The sequence below is a fragment of the Hypanus sabinus genome, chromosome 28, assembly GCF_030144855.1.
Source record: "Hypanus sabinus isolate sHypSab1 chromosome 28, sHypSab1.hap1, whole genome shotgun sequence".
Taxonomy (NCBI): Eukaryota; Metazoa; Chordata; class Chondrichthyes; order Myliobatiformes; family Dasyatidae; genus Hypanus; species Hypanus sabinus.
In genome coordinates, this window is record NC_082733.1 from 11,327,443 (window position 1) to 11,348,389 (window position 20,947).

At 45.5% G+C, this 20,947-nt stretch overlaps 2 protein-coding genes across 3 annotated transcripts in view; one reads left to right on the forward strand and one right to left on the reverse strand.

Annotated features, from left to right (window-relative positions):
- adamts17 (ADAM metallopeptidase with thrombospondin type 1 motif, 17) overlaps window positions 1–20,947 on the reverse strand; it is a 460,607-nt gene that overhangs the window by 410,144 nt on the left and 29,516 nt on the right. For both annotated transcript variants that reach the window (XM_059952603.1, XM_059952604.1), the window contains exon 4: window positions 11,658–11,821. In XM_059952603.1, coding sequence (XP_059808586.1) covers window positions 11,658–11,821 — 164 coding nt within the window. The remainder of the gene's footprint in view (window positions 1–11,657; window positions 11,822–20,947) is intronic.
- LOC132382335 (uncharacterized) lies at window positions 3,277–7,496 on the forward strand. Its single transcript, XM_059952462.1, has 2 exons — window positions 3,277–5,560; window positions 6,882–7,496. The coding sequence occupies exons 1-2, from the start codon at window positions 3,396–3,398 to the stop codon at window positions 6,913–6,915; spliced, it is 2,199 nt and encodes a 732-aa protein (XP_059808445.1). The 5' UTR covers window positions 3,277–3,395; the 3' UTR covers window positions 6,916–7,496.

A 20,947-nucleotide genomic window follows, 5' to 3' on the forward strand; every position in this document is an offset into this window, starting at 1 on the left:
CAAGAGTGTCTGGAGTGTGACACAATAGGATCAACAAACTCACCACCATTAACAACAATGCAGTTCACTTGACTGACATCCCAACCATCACTTGAAACATTTCATTCTCTGCTTCATCTACAAACTGGGCTACAGAAACTCACCTGGCTACTCCAACATCATCTCACAAACTGTAGCCTTAACCAAGGAGAAGGACAGAGTAAAAAAAAAAGCTCACTTCTGCAGAGCTCCAGTTCATAGGAACAGTTACTTGAGGAGAGTAACACACCAGATTTAAAAAGTGAGCAGGGGCCGTTAGGGCTCTCTGTGGAGCTTGAGATCATTTACTTAATTTGGCACTTGGCAAGGACCAATAAAAAGTTAGGTTTAAGCTGAGCACCCATTGTGTGAGGGGAGAGGGTTGGAATGGGGAACTGAGGCTTTGTCTCAACAAGCTTCAGCGAGAAAAGGCAGAAACTAGGGTGGCATCCCTGTCAATTTTCTGTTTGTTTCTTTATTAGTACTTAACTACAATAACAAGAATGGATCCCAGGGAAGTAGTGTGCTCCTCAGGCAAGATGTGGCAATCAGTCTCCCTGATTGCTACTTTTGTGAGAAGCCTATCTTGGTGCACCTCCTTACAGACCACATCAGAGAACTGAAGCTGGATGATCTTGGGCTCATTCAGGAGAATGAGCAGATGATAAATTTAAACTAAGGGGAGACGCAGGAGGCCGGTAGCTGGGTAACTGTCAGGAGATGGAAAGGGAAAAAGTGGATAGTGCATAGTACTCGTGTGGCTATTCCCATCAATAGTAAGTATACTGCTTGTTAGGGGGTGAGGGGGCCACAACCTACCAGGACAAAACCACAGCAACTAGGACTCTGGTATTTAGTCTGGCTCTGTGGCTCAGAAGAGAATGGGGGAGACAAGGAGAGAGGTGGTTACAGGGGACTCAATAGTTAGGGGAACAGGCAATACTGTGGACGTTAAAAAGGTTCCCAGATGGTTTTTTGCCTAAAAAGGATCACCATTATCTGAAAGCTTCCTTCCAGGTCACACAGTGCCTTGACTGAGCATTCCTTTAAGTCACCGTGCCCCAAACAACTCTGCAAGAGCTCCTTCACCACAAGGATTGCTGCAGTCTGAAGCAGAGGGTCACCACCAATTTCTGAAAGGTCAATGCAAATGGGCAAGAAATGGTGGATTCATTGGCATTTTGATTAATAGAAATGTATCAAAAACCCTCATGGACAATAATTTATGGATTACTCAATTATGTATAAATGAGCATAGTGAAATGAAAATGTATGGGAAAAGGTTCATTTTGTGGAGTACAGATACCAGCAGTTGTAGAGGAAGGTCTCTTTTGCAGTAATGTGAGTTCCATCTTAACTGGGGAAGACCTAGGGTCCCACTGGCAAGAATATATCAGATGGCTGCAAGCATTTGAAAAGGCAGGGGGCTGTCCAGTCAGAAAAGTACTTCAAAGACTTTTACAAGATTAGAATCAGAATCGGGTTTATTATCTCCGGCATGTGTCGTGAAATTTGTAATTCAGTAGCAGCAGTTCAATGCAATACATAATACAGCAGAAAAAAATAAATAAATAAATTCACAGTATACGTATATTGAATAGATTAAAATTGTGTAAAATCAGAAATAATTGTATATTAAATAAGTGAGGTAGTGTTCACAGGTTCAATGTCCATTTAGGAATCGGATGGCAGAGGAGAAGAAGCTGATCCTGAATCACTGAGTGTGTGTCTTCAGGCTTCTGAACCTCCTTCCTGATGGTAACAGTGAGAAAAGGGCATGCCCTGGTGCTAGAGGTCCTTAATAATGGACACTGCCTTTACCAAAACAGCACAGCTGAATAATTATAGGAAATTGTGTTAGGGACAACAGGAAATACAAGACTACAAGATATAAAGAAAATATCAAATTAGGAAACAAATATTAAGGAATATATCAAGATAGGTAATAAATTTGACTTAGAGGGTATGAGATGGTAGGTGTTGCTGCGACGTCTTCAGAAGATGGTCAGGGCTGACAACAATGTACCATAAGGAAAATGGCAGAAAATGACTTGTGGTTAAGGACAAACTAGGGCACCTGAAGGAGAACTCAAGATGAGCAGTCAGTTAAAACTTTAAAATGTTTCTTGCAAAGCGTGAACAGATTCCTGAGAGCAATCACAGTAACACAACAGTCATACAGCAAATAATCAGGCGCTTTGGACCATCTTGTCCATGCTAACCATGAAGTGCCATCTATATTAATCCCATTTATAAGCATTTGATCTGCAGACTTCTGTGTCTCAACAACTCAAGTGCTCCTCTAGATATCAACTACACATTAGGGAAGAAAACTTGTTTATCAGATTCCCTCATGTTAGATACCTTTCCTAGGGGGGAAATGTCTAGCTATTATACTCAATTTCAACCACACCCCCCCCCAACACACACACTTCCCTTCCCATCCCCTCCCATGACAACCTCCTCTGCCTCAGGCAAAACAAGCCTAACAGTTCCTGTCTTGTCATAACTCAAAATACTCCAACCCAGGCAATATCTGGTGAGTTTCCTCTGCCAATATCAGAATGAATGCAGAGATTAATAAAACTCTTAACATTGACAATCATCTCACTTCATCTTTTCTACTTCACAATTTCTACTTTTAAAATTCAACACAAGATGTATTGGAAATTTTGAGCACACTCAAAATAGTTAGTTACCTGCTGCACTTCTCAATGACCAACAAGGGTCATGCACTTGAATACAGAACCAGGTTCAGCTAGTGTTACAGTGGGAAACGATTATGTTCTTATGCACAGTGCTCAAAGAAAAAAATAACAGTTGCAAATCTGAAATATGAACAGGAAGTGCTTCAGCATCTGAGGAGAAAGTATTAATATTTCAGATCAATGACCTTTCATTCCAATCATCAGGCCATTAGCTTGAAATGTTAATTCTGCTTCTTGCTCTGCAGATGCTATCCATCTTGTTGAGAACTAAGCCCCTTCTTCCCACACCCCACCCCCCACCCCACCTGTCAGTTACGAAATAACTCTTGTCGGGCTTCTAGCCAGGTATAGATATAGATATCAATTATAACCAACATTTTGATGACAAACTCTGCCATCTTCTTCAAGGATGATGCCTGGGCATATATAATTGTGGTGAACTATGTGCCTGTCGGGACACGCCCCTGCTGACTGCTCCTGTGGCTCCTCCCACAGGCCCCTGTATAAAGGAGACCTGCGGCCTGAAGATCGGCCTCAGTCTCCAGGACCTTGTATGATAGACACTCACTCCTGGTTCCTTCTTCCAGTCAATAAAAGCCGATATCTCGCCTACGTCTCAGTGTGAGTTATTGATGGTGCATCAATTTTATTGACTGGAAGTTTTAAAACATGGAACCCGTTTTGCGTCCGGACCGGTTGGATTTGGACCCTCAAGACCCTGACGCGGCTCTCGCTTTTGAACACTGGCTTGCATGCTTCCAATCGTACTTGGCGGAGCTTCGTGCGACTGAACCCGCCGTTATGCACAGAATCCTACTCTCGAGGGTCTCCTCCAAAGTTTACTCCTTTATCCGGGACCTGCCGACCTACGAAGGGGCACTGGACGCCCTCAAACGACAGTACCTGCGGCCGGTGAACACCGTCTACGCAAGACATCGCTTAGCTACCCGGCAACAGCGGCCTGGCGAATCGTGCGCTGAGTTTCTCCGAGCACTACAGACACTCGTCCGAGCTTGTGACTGCAAGACGCTCACGGCAGAACAGCATGCAGAGCTGCTGGTGCGAGACGCCTTTGTGACGGGACTGAGGTCAGTGTACATGCGCCAGCGGCTGCTGGAGAACTCGGATCTTACCTTAAGCTCGGCGATAGAGAAGGCCAACGCTCTAGAAGCTGCGCGGCATAACGCCGACGCTGTCCAGTCGCGCGATTCCCCGCCGGTTTCGTGGACGCCTCAGACCCCGCCACCGCTGGCTCCCGGGAGCGAATTCGCCAACGCCGCCACCAGTCGCCATTCCACGAGCTCCCCGACCCAGACCACGGCTGTGGCCCGTAAGGAACTCGTGCTTTGTTATTTCTGTGGCCAAAAGAAACATCCTCGACAACGCTGTCCAGCGCGAGAAGCGACCTGCTCCAGCTGCGGAAAGCGGGGCCACTTCGCCAAGGTCTGTAAGTCTCAACCTCGAGCGGAGTGCAGCGCTGCGGGTGAAACGTGGGGGCCGCCATCTTGCATGCCGGGATGTGGGCGGCCATCTTTGTCGACGTCAGCACGCCCCGCCCCCGATCCTCGGATGCTGACCGGGTACCCCGGATGTGAGCAGCCATCTTTGTCGGCGTCAGCATGCCCCGCCCCCGACCCTCCGATGCTGACCGGGTACCCCGACGGCGATCCAACTCTGGCCACTGTGACTCTCGACCAAAGCGCCCCACACCAGCTTGCAAGGTCCATGATGGACATCCAGGTGGAGGGGCATTGGACTGGATGCCTGTTTGACACGGGCAGCACTGGGAGTTTTATTCACCCGGACACAGTGCAACGCTGCGGACTTGCAACGCGGCCGGTCAGTCAGAGGTTCCATTTGGCCTCTGGGTCGCAGTCCGCAGACATCCGGGCGGGTTGTGTAGCGACTTTGGTGGTGCAAGGCACAGTATATCGGGACTTTGAACTGCTGGTCATGCCTAATCTGTGTGCACCTGTGCTATTGGGGCTGGACTTCCAGAGCCATCTCGAAAGTGTGACTATGGTATACGACGGGCCCCTCCCACCACTCACTGTCAAGAATCCTCAGTTTTGTGGGACTTCTTCACATACCCCGCTACTGACCACACACACACACGGACACACACATCCCATCCAGAACCAGGCCAACAGCTGCGCTACCGACACTTGCAGCCTCTCCACTCTCAAGATCCCTCCCCCACCGCTGTTCGCCAACCTGACCCCCGACTGTAAACCTGTGGCAACCAAAAGCAGGAGGTACAGCGCGGGGGACCGGGCCTTCATTCAGTCGGAGGTGCAGCGGCTGCTCAGGGAGGGGATCATTGAGCCGAGCACAAGCCCTTGGAGGGCCCAGGTGGTTGTTGTTCGGACTGGGCAGAAAAATAGGATGGTGGTGGACTATAGTCAAACCATCAATAGGTTTACGCAGCTTGACGCATACCCCCTACCCCGCATCGCGGATATGGTCAACCAGATTGCTCAGTATAAGGTGTACTCGACAATAGATCTGAAATCCGCTTATCACCAGCTCCCCATCTGCCCAGAGGACTGCCCCTACACCGCCTTCCAGGCGGGCGGCCGGCTCTATCACTTCCTGCGCGTCCCTTTCGGTGTCACGAATGGTGTCTCTGTCTTCCAGAGGGAAATGGACCGGATGGTGGACCAGTACCAACTGCAGGCCACATTTCCCTATCTGGATAACATCACCATCTGTGGTCATGACAGGCCAGATCACGACGCCAACCTCCAACGGTTTCTCCAAGTGGCCGCAGCTCTGAACCTTACTTATAACAGGGACAAGTGTGTTTTTGGTACCACCCGCCTTGCTATACTTGGGTATGTCGTGGAAAACGGGGTTATTGGGCCTGATCCCAAACGTATGCGCCCCCTGTTAGAGCTCCCTCTTCCCACCACTCTCAAGGCCCTCAGACGGTGCCTGGGGTTTTTTTCCTATTACGCCCAATGGGTCCCCCATTACGCGGACAAGGCTCGCCCCCTGGTCAAGTCTACCTCGTTTCCCCTCTCTGCTGAGGCCTGCGCGGCCTTCAACTGCATTAAAGCGGACATTGCCAAAGCTACGATGCATGCAGTGGACGAGACCGCTCCCTTCCAAGTGGAGTGTGATGCCTCCGATTTCGCTCTGGCTGCTACCCTTAATCAGGAAGGCAGACCAGTAGCATTCTTTTCTCGCACCCTCCAAGGCTCTGAAATTTGGCACTCCGCGGTGGAGAAAGAAGCCCAGGCCATAGTGGAGGCTGTTAGGCACTGGAGGCACTATCTTGCTGGCAAAAGATTCACTGTGCTGACCGACCAGCGCTCGGTTGCATTCCTGTTCAGCAACCAACAGCGGGGCAAGATCAAAAATGATAAGATTTTGCGGTGGAGGATAGAACTCTCCACCTACACCTATGATATCCTGTACCGGCCTGGCAGACTCAATGAGCCCCCTGATGCCCTATCCCGGGGAACATGTGCTAGCACACAGCTCGACCAGCTGTACGCCCTTCATGCACAACTTTGCCATCCGGGGGTCACCCGATTTTACCATTTTGTGAAAGCTCGGAACCTGCCGTACTCCCTGGAGGACATCAGGACGATGACCAGGGACTGCCAAATTTGTGCCGAGTGCAAACCGCACTTCTACTGTCCTGACACGGCACAACTTGTCAAGGCCACCCGCCCTTTTGAACGCCTGAGTGTTGACTTTAAGGGCCCCCTTCCCTCCACTGACCGCAATGTCTATTTTCTCAGTGTTATCGACGAGTACTCACGGTTCCCCTTTGCCATCCCCTGCCCCGACACCACTGCCACGTCCGTCATAAAAGCCCTGCGCCAGCTCTTCACTCTGTTCGGGTATCCCTGCTATATCCACAGTGATAGAGGGTCCTCCTTTATGAGTGAGGAGCTGCGCCAGTACTTGCTAGCTAGGGGCATTGCTACCAGTCGGACCACGAGTTATAATCCCCGGGGTAATGGCCAGGTAGAGCGGGAGAATGCCACAGTGTGGAAGGCCACACTTTTAGCCCTTAAGTCCAAAGGGTTGCCGGTCTCTCGATGGCAGGAGGTCCTCCCTGAGGCACTGCACTCTATCCGCTCTCTGTTATGTACGTCCACCAATGCCACCCCTCACGAACGCCTATTCTCTTTTCCCAGGAAGTCTGTCACTGGGACCACCCTACCAGTTTGGCTGACGTCCCTGGGGCCAGTGCTGCTCCGGAAACATGTGAGGAGCAATAAATACTCCCCGCTGGTGGAGAGGGTTCACCTTCTCCATGCGAACCCCCAGTATGCTTACGTGGTCTTACCTGATGGGCGGGAGGACACGGTCTCCATCCGCGACCTGGCACCCGCAGGTGCAGCAGACCACTACCCTGAAGGCTCTCCGGTAACTGTGAACCCTGCACCAGAGGTGACACCGTACTCACCAGGCCCTACACAGACTCCTCACGACACTTGTATACCGGGCGTTTCGTACGCATTTATACCAGGCGCCTCGCACATGCATGAGGGATCACCGGCGCCTAGTGGGCAAGAACACGCGCAACCCCCGTCCCCTGTGCAATCGCCAATGTTGCCGGCACCTATGCGGTCACAGCCGGTGCTACGTAGATCGCAGCGACAGATTCGACCGCCTGATCGGCTTGACTTGTAAGAACCTTCGCTACATGAGGACTTTTTCAAACGAAGGGGGGGTGAATGTGGTGAACTATGTGCCTGTCGGGACACGCCCCTGCTGACTGCTCCTGTGGCTCCTCCCACAGGCCCCTGTATAAAGGAGACCTGCGGCCTGAAGATCGGCCTCAGTCTCCAGGACCTTGTATGATAGACACTCACTCCTGGTTCCTTCTTCCAGTCAATAAAAGCCGATATCTCGCCTACGTCTCAGTGTGAGTTATTGATGGTGCATCAATAATCCAGTGGCATTTATACCCTCATAGTCCATCCCTCCTGATTGGATGAAAACAAACCAATCAGGTTTCCACTCTCACCTCGTTTACAATTGAATTTCAGTTCTTATTTAGAGCAAGGCCTTCGTCTTCATTAAAATTCTTTTCCTCTAGTTTTATTTCAGTGGCTTCTTTTAAACAGGTGGTCCCAAAACCACTGGTTTTGTGCTGAAGTCAATTCTATGGCCATTATGAATGCCTATACCTGTACCTGACTGGAAGCCGGGGAAGAATTTTTTTTGTCATTTATGCCAGGAAAACACTAGATCCTCTTTTTATTTGTAGGGTTGGTTTTTTTACTTTTTGCATTTTTAAATAAAGAAAAATTGATGGGTCAGATGGAAGATACAGTGGAAATGGCCTCAAACAAGTTAACGTGACAAAGAGTTAACAGCATTGAAGACGGCAGACAAAGGGAGAAGTAAGGAGTGATGCAAAACTAAGGAGCAAAAAAAGTAAGAACTTCCGTAAAGACACAAAGAAAAGCAGTGTAGAGATACCAAGAACAGAAGATTGCTAAGACTTAAACAAAGAGGCTTGAGGGATATTATAATATCTATAATTATAAGTAGCTGTGATTGTAAACAGAATGAACATCAATTCATGCACGAAAGCAATCTTATGAAATTCTCAAAAATAACAAGCAATACCAAGAAGGAAAAGCATTACGGCCAGGAGACAAGTACAAAGGTCCAGCTGACTCTCTGCATTGTCATTTCCCAATGCAGGGTCAAGCCTATTCTAGAGAATTTCTTTTGCCAGTATTAATACAGAAACTGCTGTGTCAAGTCACAAATGCAGTAAGATGGATGAAAGTTTTTTTTTTCTTTTCAACAAAAATTTCATTAATGGAGGAAAATAGAGATGCTGAGTCTTGAAGGAGGAATTTAGGAAGCCTGATAGCAATGGTCTGATAAGTGAAGGTCCTCAAGAGGCCAGAATTAAAGAAATGCAAGTGTCCAGATGCAGAAGCGTTGAGATTTTCAGCACGAGGAGAAATCACAGGGTTTTAAAAATGGGAAATTTAAAGCAGAGATTAGTATATCAAAATGCAAAGTATCAAAGACATTGACAATGGAGACAACAGCATCATAACCCCACCTAAACATCCACGAGCTAAGCTCACCAGTGATCAAAGCAGATTGCATGGAATTTGCTTTCCTTGCCAAGAGCCGCACTGTACTTAACAGCAGCTGCCCTCCTGGGATCCTGGTGAAAAGACGCATCAGATTCAGTTTCAACGTTTCACTTTTGAGGAGAGCGCGAATATCTTTTCCATTGGAGTGCAGAAGACTGGGTAGGAACCCGAAAGTCATACTCAAGAAGTAAAGAGAGGGTACATAGTGAGCCACCCTTCCCCACAGCAAAGGGCACAAAGTTAAAGAGTAGAGCAAGAGGATCCAAAGAAGAACTTTTGAGGGTGATTGCAAATTGGAAAATACAGTCCGATGTGGTGGTGGAGGTAGAGATTCTCATAACATTCAGGAAGCATCTGGATATGCTCTTGAATTGTTAATGCATAGGAGACTACAGACCAAGTGCTAGTAAATGGAATTAACACAGATGGGCATTTGATAGTCAGCACTGACTTGACGGCCAAGGGCTGGTTTCTCTGATGAAATAGAAATGGAAGGGCTCAATAAAACAACTGGGGCAAGAGATTCCTCCTTTCCCTACCACCCTCACCTCCACACAATTCCCTCACTGTAGGAGCACATGGCTGACCACGTAAGAAGCTGAAACGTGGTGCTATCAGAAGGTTGCCTCTAGACCACTGGTGCTGGGGAAGAGCTCCTAAATGATGTCTATACCAGTGCACCCTCTGGAGGCAGTGTCAGGTACTGACAAATTGAAGCCACAAGGAAAACACAACTAAACATGGGCACTATAGTAGGTGCAAGACCAAAGCTTGCTTTGCATCTGAAGCCATTGTTGGTAAACTTTAAATGTACACTATTTGCATGTTTAATTCTACAAAACATACTGAATATGAATATATTTTCTTCAATATGTCATATTCAAGCAAATTTTTACAATTTTCCCTTTGAATATTTTCCTCTTTTCCTACTGTCCAAGCACTAAGTGCAGTCTATGAAAACAGAAAACTTCCTTACAAGATAATCTGTACCAAGTGACTTTCTTGGTGCCTTTGAACCAAGTTAAGCAGATTATTTACAAGATGTCCAAGAGTCATGTTTAACCAATCTATTACAGTTTTTCTGAGGAGGTTACCAGGAAAGTGGATGAAGGGAAGGCAGTGGATGTTGTCTACATGGACTTCAGTAAGGCTTTTGACAAGGTCCCACATGGGAAGTTAGTTAGGAAAATTCAGTCGCTAGGTATACATAGAGAGGGAGTAAATTTAATTAGACATTGGCTCAATGGAAGAAGCCAGAGAGTGGTAGTGGAGGATTGCTACTCTGAGTGGAGTGCCAGAGGGATCAGTACTGGGTCCATTGTTACTTGTCATCTCTATCAATGATCTAGATGATAATGTGGTAAATCGGATCAGCAAATTTGCTGATGATACAAAGATTGGAGGTGTAGTGGACAGTGAGGAAGGTTTTCAAAGCTTGCACAGGGATTTGGACCAGCTGGAAAAATGGGCTGAAAAATGGCAGATGGAGTTTAATGCAGACAAGTGTGAGGTATTGCACTTTGGAAGGACAAACCAAGATAGAACATACAAAGTAAATGGTAGGACACTGAGGAATGCAGTGGAACAGAGGGATCTGGGAATACAGATACAAAATTCCCTAAAAGTGGTGTCACAAGTAGATAGGGTCATAAAGAGAGCTTTTGGTGCATTGGCCTTTATAAAACAAAGTATTAAGTATAAGAGTTGGAATGTTATGGTGAGGTTGTACAAGACATTGGTGAGGCCAAATTTGGAGTATTGTTTTGGTCACTGAATTACAGGAAGGATATTAATAAGGTTGAAAGAGTGCAGAGAAGGTTTACAAGGATGTCGCTGGGACTTGAGAAACAGTTACAGAGAAAGGTTGAATAGGTTAGGACTTTATTCCCTGGAGCATGGAAGAATGAGGGGAGATTTGATAGAGGTATATAAAATAATGATGGGTTTTGATAGAGTGATAGGGGAGAAAAAAGAACCAGAGGACATGGGTTAAGGGTGAAGGGGGAAGGGGGAAAAGTTTAAAGGGAACATGGGGGGGGGGGGGGGCTTCCTCACACAGAGTGTGGTGGGAGTGTGGAATGAGCTGCCAGATAAAGTTGTAAATGCTGGCTCACTTTTAACAGTTAAGAAAAACTTGGACCGGTACATGGGTGAGAGGTGTATGGAGGGATATGAGCCAGACGCAGGTCAGTGGGACTAGAAAGAAAAACGGTTCAGTACAGCCAAGAAGGGACAAAAGGCCAGTTTCTGTGCTGTAATGTTCTATGGTTCTAAGAGCATATGGAAGCTTTTGCACCCACATATTTACTGTTCAGCAGTCACCTTGCCATGAAGTCGACACTCAAGTGCAGAGCTAGGCTTTTTGGTGATCTCCAAGGGTTATTTGGCAAGCACGGAGCTCTCTGCCAGACATTCTCCACCCATGCTGCCTGATCTGCTGAGTGTGACCAGAATTTCAGGTTTTTTAGCGTCGCCAGTATTTCACTGCTGTATTTCTCTGCTGTTTGTGGAGCTCGCATGGAAATTGGCTGCAGGGTCCCCTCAGCACCTTGACTCAGTGAGCTCTCTCGAACACAACTTTGCAAGGTGTTACAAAAATATAGGTCACTGCTTGCATCAGGATTGGTGCAGGTTTCACTCCAAAACATCAACGATTCCTTTTCCCCCTACAGATGCTGCTCAGCCCACCAAGTCCCTCCAGCAGACTGGTAGCTGTGGAAAGAATTTGTTCCCTTCAGGTGGGAGGGAGAAAGGGGCATTTGAAGGGGGGAGGGAAGATTGAGTAGTTTTGTCACACGTACATAAAAACACACATCACAAGCAGTGGCTGCAACACGAAGCAACATACCATATTCATGACGGTGAGCAGAAATCGCTGAGCTGCCTCTGCACCATGATACTCCACCATGTCAGAATCCGCCACCACCAATGTCTCCACTGTGTACTCATTTGTTAATCGAATGGCATTTCTCCTGGGCCGGTGGTCAGCTGCTCTCTTTAGCTTCTGTCTTCCTAGGAGGAGAAGTAAAGCCTTTACACAAACTCAGCTATAAGCAGCATTCAGTAACACAAATATAACAGCGGGACTACCCATTAACACAGTGGTCTACTTCTGAGTTGTCGTTCTATGACGATTAAAACTGCTTTCTCAGCAATTGCCCTATTTACTTATTCTTAAACCTCCCCCCCCCCCCCCATGTTAAACTTCTTGATGTCAAGGAGAACAAGAAATGGCCCAGATTCATAGGCAGGCTTGTTTGAAGAAAGCCCTGTCCAATTACTATCAGCATATAATCTGTAGCACCAGAGGTCCCAACAAACTGGGCACTGTTACAATAAGATAAGGAATGCTTACTGTTTCCATACCAGACTGCATTGCAGTAAATTCGATCACTTGGCTGTCCTTCTCCTACCTGCATACAGGCTGAGGCTAAAGCACAAAGTGGTGGTCGCAGAATTAGGACAACAAAGAGGTGGTCGCAGAAGGTAGAGGAGAATCTATGGGACTGCTTCAAATCACTGGACTGGGCTGTGTTCAAGGACTCATTTAAATGAATATATCATGGTTGTCACAGACTTTATTAAAACAGTTGGAGATGAGTGTGTCCCCACAAAATCATTCGGAGTCTTCCCCACAAGCCCTGGATGAAACACGAGATCTGCAAAATGCTGAAGGCCGGATCAGAGGCATTGAAGTCTAATGACCAAGAAAGTTCCAAAAGGTCCAGGTGTGATCTCCAGAAAACCATCTCCTCATGACCATAAGACACACGAGCAGAATTAGGCCACTTGGCCCATTGAGTCTGCTCCACCATTCAGTCATGGCTGATCCTTTTCTCCCTTCTCAGCCCTACTCCCTGGCCTGCTTCCCGTAACCTTTGAGGCCTTGTCCGATCAAGAATCTGTCAAGCTCTGCCTTAAATACACCCTACCACCTGGCCTTCATAGCTGCCTGTGGTAACAAATTCCACAATTTCACCACCCTCTGACTAAAGAAATTTCTCCACATCTGTTTTAAATGGACACCCTTCTATCCTGAGGCTGGGCCCTCTTGTCCTAGATACCCCCACAATGGGAAATCCTGGATGTGGAATCCTTTCCACATCTATTCTGTCTAGGCCTTTTGATATTTGAAAAGTTTCAATGCAATCCCCCCATCCTTCTGAATTCCCAGAATCATCTTTGTGAACCTCCTCTGAACCCTCTCCAATGCCAGCACATCTTCTCTTAGATGAGAAGCCCAAAGCTGTTCACAATACTCAAGGTGAGGCCTCACCAGTTCCTTATAAAGCCTCAGCATCACATCCCTGCTCTTGCATTCTCTTGAAATTAATGTGAACATTGCTTTTGCCTTCCTCACCACCAACTCAGCCTATAAATTGTGTTCTACACAAGGGCTCCCAAGTCCCTCTGATTTTTGGATTTTCTCCCCATTTAGAAAAGTCTGCACATTTCTGCAACTGAAGTGCATGAGCATGTATTTTTCAACATTGTATTTCATTTGCCACTCTTGCTCATTCTCCTAATCCACATCCTACTGCAGCCTACCTGTTTCAACAGTACCTGCTCCTCCACCAATCTTTATGTTACCTGCAAAATTGCCAACAAAGCCATCTATTCCATCATCTGTATCATTGACATACAGCATTAAAAAGCGGTCCCAACGCCAACCCCTCCAGAACACCACTAGTCACTGGAAATCAACCAGAAAAAGATCCCTTTATTCCTACTTGCTGCCTTCTACCAATGAACAAATGCTCTAACCATGCCAGTAATTTTCCTGTAATACCATAGGCTCTTTACTTGGTAAGCAGCCTCATGTGCGACATCTTGTTAAAGGCCTTCTGAAAATCCATATATACAAAATCCACTGCATCCCCTCTATCTTATGTGTAATCTCCTCAAAAATATCCAACAGGTTCGCCAGGCAAGATTTTCCCTTAAGGAGACCACACTGACTTTGCCCTACCTTGTCCCGTCTCCAATTACTGCATAACTTCATCCTTAATGACTGAATCCAACATTTCCCAACCGCTGAGGCCAGAGTAACAGGTCAATAATGTTCTTTCTGCTACCTTCCTCCTTTCTTAAAGAGTGGAGTGACATTTGCAATTTTCCAGTCCTCTGGCACCCAAGCCAGAGTCCAATGATTATTGAAACATCATTACTAATGCCTCCACAATCTCTACCACTACCTCTTTCAGAACCCTAGGGCACAGTTGATCTGGTCCGGGTGACTTATGTACACTTAGGTCTTTCAGCTTTTTGAGCACCTTCTCTCTTATAAAAGTAACTGAATGCACTTCTCTTCTTTCCATATAACCATATATAACAATCACAGCATGGAAACAGGCCATCTCGGCCCTCCTCGTCCATGCCGAACTCTTAATCTCACCTAGTCCCACCTACCCACACTCAGCCCATAACCCTCCACTCCTTTCCTGTCCATATACCTATCCAATTTTACCTTAAATGACACAACTGAACTGGCCTCTACTACTTCTACAGGAAGCTCATTCCACACAGCTATCACTCTCTGAGTAAAGAAATACCCCCTCGTGTTTCCCTTAAACTCTGCCCCCTAACTCTCAAATCATGTCCTCTTGTTTGAATCTCCCCTACTCTCAATGGAAACAGCCTATTCACGTCAACTCTATCTATCCCTCTCAAAATTTTAAATACCTCAATCAAATCCCCCCTCAACCTTCTACGCTCAATGAATAGAGACCTAACTTGTTCAACCTTTCTCTGTAACTGAAGTGTTGAAACCCAGGTAACATCCTAGTAAATCGTCTCTGCACTCTCTCTAATTTATTGATATCTTTCCTATAATTCGGTGACCAGAACTGTACACAATATTCCAAATTTGGCCTTACCAATGCCTTGTACAATTTCAACATTACATCCCAACTTCTGTACTCAATGCTCTGATTTATAAAGGCCAGCATTCCAAAAGCCTTCTTCACCACCCTATCTACATGAGACTCCACCTTCAGGGAACTATGCACTGTTATTCCTAGATCTCTCTGTTCCACTGCATTCCTCAATGCCCTAACATTTACCCTGTATGTTCTATTTGGATTATTCCTGCCAAAATGTAGAACCTCACACTTCTCACCATTAAACTCCATCTGCCTACATTCAGCCCATTCTTTTATCTGGCATAAATCTCCCTGCAAGCTTTGAAAACCTACCTCATTATCCACAATACCTCCTACCTTAGTATCATCGGCATACTTACTAATCCAATTTACCACCCCATCATCTAGATCATTTATGTATATTACAAACATCACTGGGCCCAAAACAGATCCCTGAGGCACCCCGCTAGTCACCAGCCTCCATCCCGATAAACAATTATCCACCACTACTCTCTGGCATCTCCCATCTAGCCACTGTTGAATCCATTTTATTACTCCAGCATTAATACCTAACGACTGAACCTTCTTAACTAACCTTCCATGTGGAACTTTGTCAAAGGCCTTGCTGAAATCCATATAGACTACATCCACTACCTTACCCTCGTCAACATTCCTCGTAACTTCTTCAAAAAATTCAATAGGGTTTGTCAAACATGACCTTCCACGCACAAATCCATGCTGGCTACTCCTAATCAGATCCTGTCTATCCAGATAATTATAAATACTATCTTTAAGAATACTTTCCATTAATTTACCCACCACTGATGTCAAACTGACAGGTCTATAATTGCTAGGCTTACTTCTAGAACCCTTTTTAAACAATGGAACCACATGAGCAATACGCCAATCCTCCAGCACAATCCCCGTTTCTAATGTCATCTGAAAGATCTCCGTCAGAGCTCCTGCTATCTCTACACAAACTTCCCTCAAGGTCCTGGGGAATATCCTGTCAGGACCCGGAGATTTATCCACTTTTAAATTTCTTAAAAGCGCCAGTACCTCCACACCTTTAATTGTCATAGGTTCCATAACTTCCTTACTTGTTTCCCACACCTTACACAATTCAATATCCTTCTCCTTAGTGAATACCGAAGAGAAGAAATCGTTCAAAATCTCTCCCATCTCCCTCGGCTCCACACATAGCTGACCACCCTGATTCTCTAAGGGACCAATTTCATCCCTCACTATCCTCTTGCTTTTAATATAACTGTAGAAACCTTTCAGATTTATTTTAACCTTATTTGCCAAACCAACCTCCTATCTTCTTTTAGCTTTTCTAATCTTTCTTAAGATTCCTTTTACATTCTTTATACTCCTCGAGCAATTCCTTTACTCCATGCTGCCTATATCTATCGTAGACATCCCTATTTTTCCGAACCAAGTTTCTAATATCCCTTGAAAACCATGGTGCTTTCAAACCTTTAACCTTTCCTTTCAACCTAACAGGAACATAAAGATTCTGTACCCTCAATTTCACCCTTAAATGACCTCCATTTCTCTATTACATCCTTCCCATAAAACTTGACCCAATCCACACTCTCTAAATCCCTTCGCATCTCCTCAAAGTTAGCCTTTCTCCAATCAAAAATCTCAACTCTAGGTCCTGTCCTGTCCTTCTCCATAATTATATTGAAGCTAATGCTATTGTGATCACTGGACCCGAAGTGCTCCCCAACACATACATCTGTCAGCTGACCTATCTCATTCCCGGACAGGAGATCCAACACTGGCCCATCTCTAGTCGGTACTTCTATGTATTGTTGCAAAAAAAACTATCCTGCACACATTTCACAAACTCTAAACCATCCAGCCCTTTTACAGAATGAGCTTCCCAATCTATGTGTGGAAAATTATAATCTCCCACAATCACTACCTTGTGTTTACTACAAATATCTGCTATCTCCTTACACATTTGCTCTTCCAACTCATGCTCCCCAATAGGTGGCCTATAAAACACTCCTATCAGTGTTACTACACCTTTCCCACTCCTCAATTCTACCCAAATAGCCTCCCTAGAGGAGCTCTCTAATCTATCCTTCCAAAGCACTGCCATAAGATTTTCTCAGACAAGCAAAGCAACACCTCCTCCTCTGGCCCCTCCTGCTCTATCACACCTGAAGCAACTAAATCCAGGAATATTTAGTTGCCAATCACACTCTTCCTGCAACCATGTTTCACATGGTTCACCATTCTTTCACACCCTTCAACACCTGGTACACTGCTAGTGTCTTCCACAGTGAAGACTGATGCAAAACACTGATTTAGTTCACCTGCTGTCTCCATGTGTCCTGTTATTATTTCTCGGCCTCATTTTCTGGTGGTCCTATATCCACTCTCATCTCTTATTTATTTAACATACTTGAAAAGGCTTTTACTATCCATTTTGATATTGTTTGCTCGCTTGCTTTCATATTTCATCTTTTCCCTCCTAATGATTCTTTTAGTTGCTCTCAGTAGATTTTGAAAACCTTCCCAATCCTCAATCTTCCTGCTAATTTTTGCATTGTTGTATGCCTTTTGTTTTGCTTTTACATTAACTTCAACTTTGTTTGTCAGCCATGGTTGTACTATTTTGACATCTGACTATTTCTTTGGTTTAGGAATACATCTGTACTGTACCTTCCTCATTTTTCCCAGAAACACCATTGATGCTCTGCTGCCATAACTGCCAACATCTCCTTCCAGTTTACTTCGGCCAACTTCTTCCCCATACTCTGTAAATTTTTTTTGTCTGCCATACTCTGCCAGAGCCTCGGCGACCACTTTTTTCCAAAGTGGTTGTCTTGGAGGAAAGATTCTGTAAGTGGTCCCCCACATCCTTCTCACAGCACAGTATTTTTTATTCTTAAAGAGGCTGAGTTGTGATCTTGACACTCAACCCACTAGAGATGGAATGTGTGCCCGGGAGCAGCCTGACTGGATTCGAACTCGGGAACTTTCGTTCCGGAGTCTAGCGCTGATGTCACTGCACCACCAGCCGGTCTTTTTCTGAAATACTGAAATACCGCTATGTCAGACTTTACTTTCTGCCTCTCAAATTTCAAATTGAACTCAATGATATTGTGATCACTGTCTCCTAAGGGTTCTTTTACCTTAAGCTCCCTAATCGCCTGCGGTTCATTACGTAACACCCAATCCAGTACAGCTGATCCCCCAGTAAGCTCAATGACAAACTGCTCTAAAGCCAACTCAAAGGCATTCAACAAACTCGCTCTCGAGATCCATTACTAACCTGATTTTCCCCAATCGAACTGCTTATCTCTCATGACTGTCATAATAATGCCCTTTCTTCATGCCTTTTCTATTTCCCATTGTAATCTATGATCCACATCCCATCTACTGTTGGGAGGCCTGTATACAACTGCCATCAACGTTCTTTTATCTTTGCAGTTTCTTAACTCAACCCACAAAGATTCAACATCTTCCAATTCTATGTCACATCTTTCTATTGATTTGATGCCATTCTTTAACAGCAGAGAATCACCACCCCCTCTGCCTACCTTCCTATCCTTCCAATACCTTGGTCATCCAGCTCTCAACTGCAACCATCCTTCAGCCATGATTTAGTGATGGCCACAACATCATACCTGACAATCTATAATAGTGATATAACGTGAATTACAGTGCAACAAGATCATCCACCTTATTCTTATACTCTGTTCATTGAGATATTACACTGAGTACTGTATTTGCTACCCTGTTTGATTCTGCATCCCTAATGCACTGATACTCATCCTGCTGGCTGCAATTTAGTCCTATCATTTGCCTGCCCTTCCTTACACTCTACCTTTGCTTTTTTGCTATCCGCCCTATCCTGAGACCAATCATTCCAATCCCCACCCCTCTGAAAATTAGTTTAACCCTCCCCAACAACTCTAACAAAACTGCCCTTGAGAATACTGGTCCCCTTCAGGTTCAGGTGTAACCCATCACTTTTGTACAGGTTATACCTACCCCAGAAGAGGTATCTCATGGGCAAAGTGGCAATTCCGGACTAAACTTGAATCAACGAATGAGGCTTGACAGTTGTCACAGGGCTTGGATACCATCATCTCTTATAAAATTAAATCAGGCGCATAGGCGACAACAAGGCTTCGCTTCCGATGAGCCCAATGCTTTCTATGCTCACTTTGACTGTCAAAAAATTATCACAAACTCAATCAGCCTCTGATGGTCCAGTGATTTCAGTGTCCGAGGCTGGCATGCAAGCAGCCTTCAGGAGGGTGAAAAGCCTCCAGCCTGATGGGGTACCTAGCCAAGTCCTTAAAAACCAGTACTGATCAACTGGCTGGAGTGCTCATTGAGATCTTTAACCTCTCCTTTCAACAGTCAGAGGTATCCATCTGCTTCAAGCAGGCTTTGATAGTACCAGGAACGTGGTAACCTGCCTCAATGGTATTGCCCAGTAGCGCTTACCTCCACAGTGATGATCTGTTTTGAGAGTTTGTGTTGAAACATATCAGCTCTTGCCTGAGAAGCAACTTGGAACCACTCCGATTTGCCCACTAAAGCAACAGGTTAGCAGCAGTTGCCATCTCATTGACTCTTCACTCAATTTTGGAACATTTGGACAGCAAAGATGTCAAGATGCTCTTTATCGGCCACAGCTCAGCATTCAATACCAGCATCCCCTCAAAATTAATCAAAAAGTTCCAAGACCTTGGCTTCAATACCTCCTTGTGCAATTGGATCCTCAATTTCCTCACTTGCAAACCCTGAACAGTTTGGATTGGCAATAACATTAACACTCAAAAGCTGCTGGTCAGATTGACTGTGATTAAGAAGGCATACAGTGTATTGGCCTTCTTCAACCGTGGGACTGAGTTCAAGAGTTGAGACATAATGTTAGTTATATAGGGCCCAGGTCAGACCCCACTGTGCTCAGTTCTGTTTGCATCACTACAGGAAGGATGTGGAAACCATAGAAAGGGTGCAGAGGAGATTTACAAGGATGTTGCCTGGATTGGGGAGAACGCCTTATGAGAATAGGTTGAGTGAACTTGGCCTTTTCTTCTTAGAACAACAGAGGATGAGAGGTGACCCAACAGAGATGTATAAAATGATGGGAAGCATTGATCACGTGGAAAGTCAGTGGCTTCTTCCCAGGGCTGAAATGGCTGGCATGAGGGCCATTTAAGGTGATTGGAAGGAGGTACAGAGGACATGTCAGAGGTAAGTTTTTTTTTAATGCAGAGAGTGGTAAGTGTGTGGAATGAGCTGCCGGCGACAGTGGTGGAGGTGGATACAATAGGGTCCTTTAAGAGACTCATGGACAGGTATATAGAGCTCAGAAAAAGAGGGCTATGGGTAACCCTATGTAATTTCTAAAATAAGTAGATGTTTGGCACAGCATTGCTGGCCGAAGGGCCTGTATTGTCAACTGACAAGGAATACTTTAAACAAAAGAAAGTCTGCATATGCTGGACATCACAAGCCAGCCCTAAACCCGCACGAGGGTGGGCTGGCCCTGGACCTTTTGAGAGATTGCAAAGTCCAGACAATTCCATATGTACAGCAGCTTCTTCAATTAAAGCTTCTGAGTGATTAAACATGGTCCAATAGCATTTCCTGGTTAGGAGACCAGTTGCATTTCTACCCTTCACTCCCAAATTCTTCCTCACCCTCCAAAGATGCACCAATGACAATGACTTGTTACTACTGCTCTTGCAAAAATGAAGCCTGACTTCAGGTCTTCAGGGAGTTGGTATGGACAAGTGGTGTTTTAATCATGCCATCTTTCAGTAAGGAGGCCACTGTGCCTGGGATCCCAATTATTACCCTTTGACATAGTGGCAATAGAACATAGAAAACCTACAGCACAATAAAGGCCCTTCAGCCATAATGCTGTGCTGAACATGTACTTATTTTAGAAATTGCTTAGGGTTACCTAAAGCCCTCTATTTTTCTAAGCTCCATGTACATATCCAAGAGTCTGAAAAAATCCTATTGTATCCGCCTACATCACCGTCGTCACCATTCTCTGCATAAAAAAAATTACCCGACATCTCCTCTGTACCTACTTCCAAGCACCCTAAAACTGTGCCCTCTTGTGTTAGCCATTTCAGCCTTGGGAAAAAGCCTGACTCATCCTCCTTTGCTCCAATGGGAAAAGGCCGAGTTCACTCAACCTATTCTCACAAGACATGCTCCCCAATCCAGGCAACATCCTTGTAAATCTCATCTGCACCCTTTCTATAGTTTCTACATCCTTCCTGTA

What these genes read in the sequence shown, in the direction of transcription:
- LOC132382335 (XM_059952462.1), top strand. Translation starts at nt 3,396, where the DNA reads ATGGAACCCGTTTTGCGTCCGGACCGGTTGGATTTGGACCCTCAAGAC. An exon ending in ACCCGCCTTGCTATACTTGG is followed by an intron (nt 5,561 to 6,881) that starts GTATGTCGTGGA and finishes TTTCCCAGGAAG; the next exon opens with TCTGTCACTGGGACCACCCT.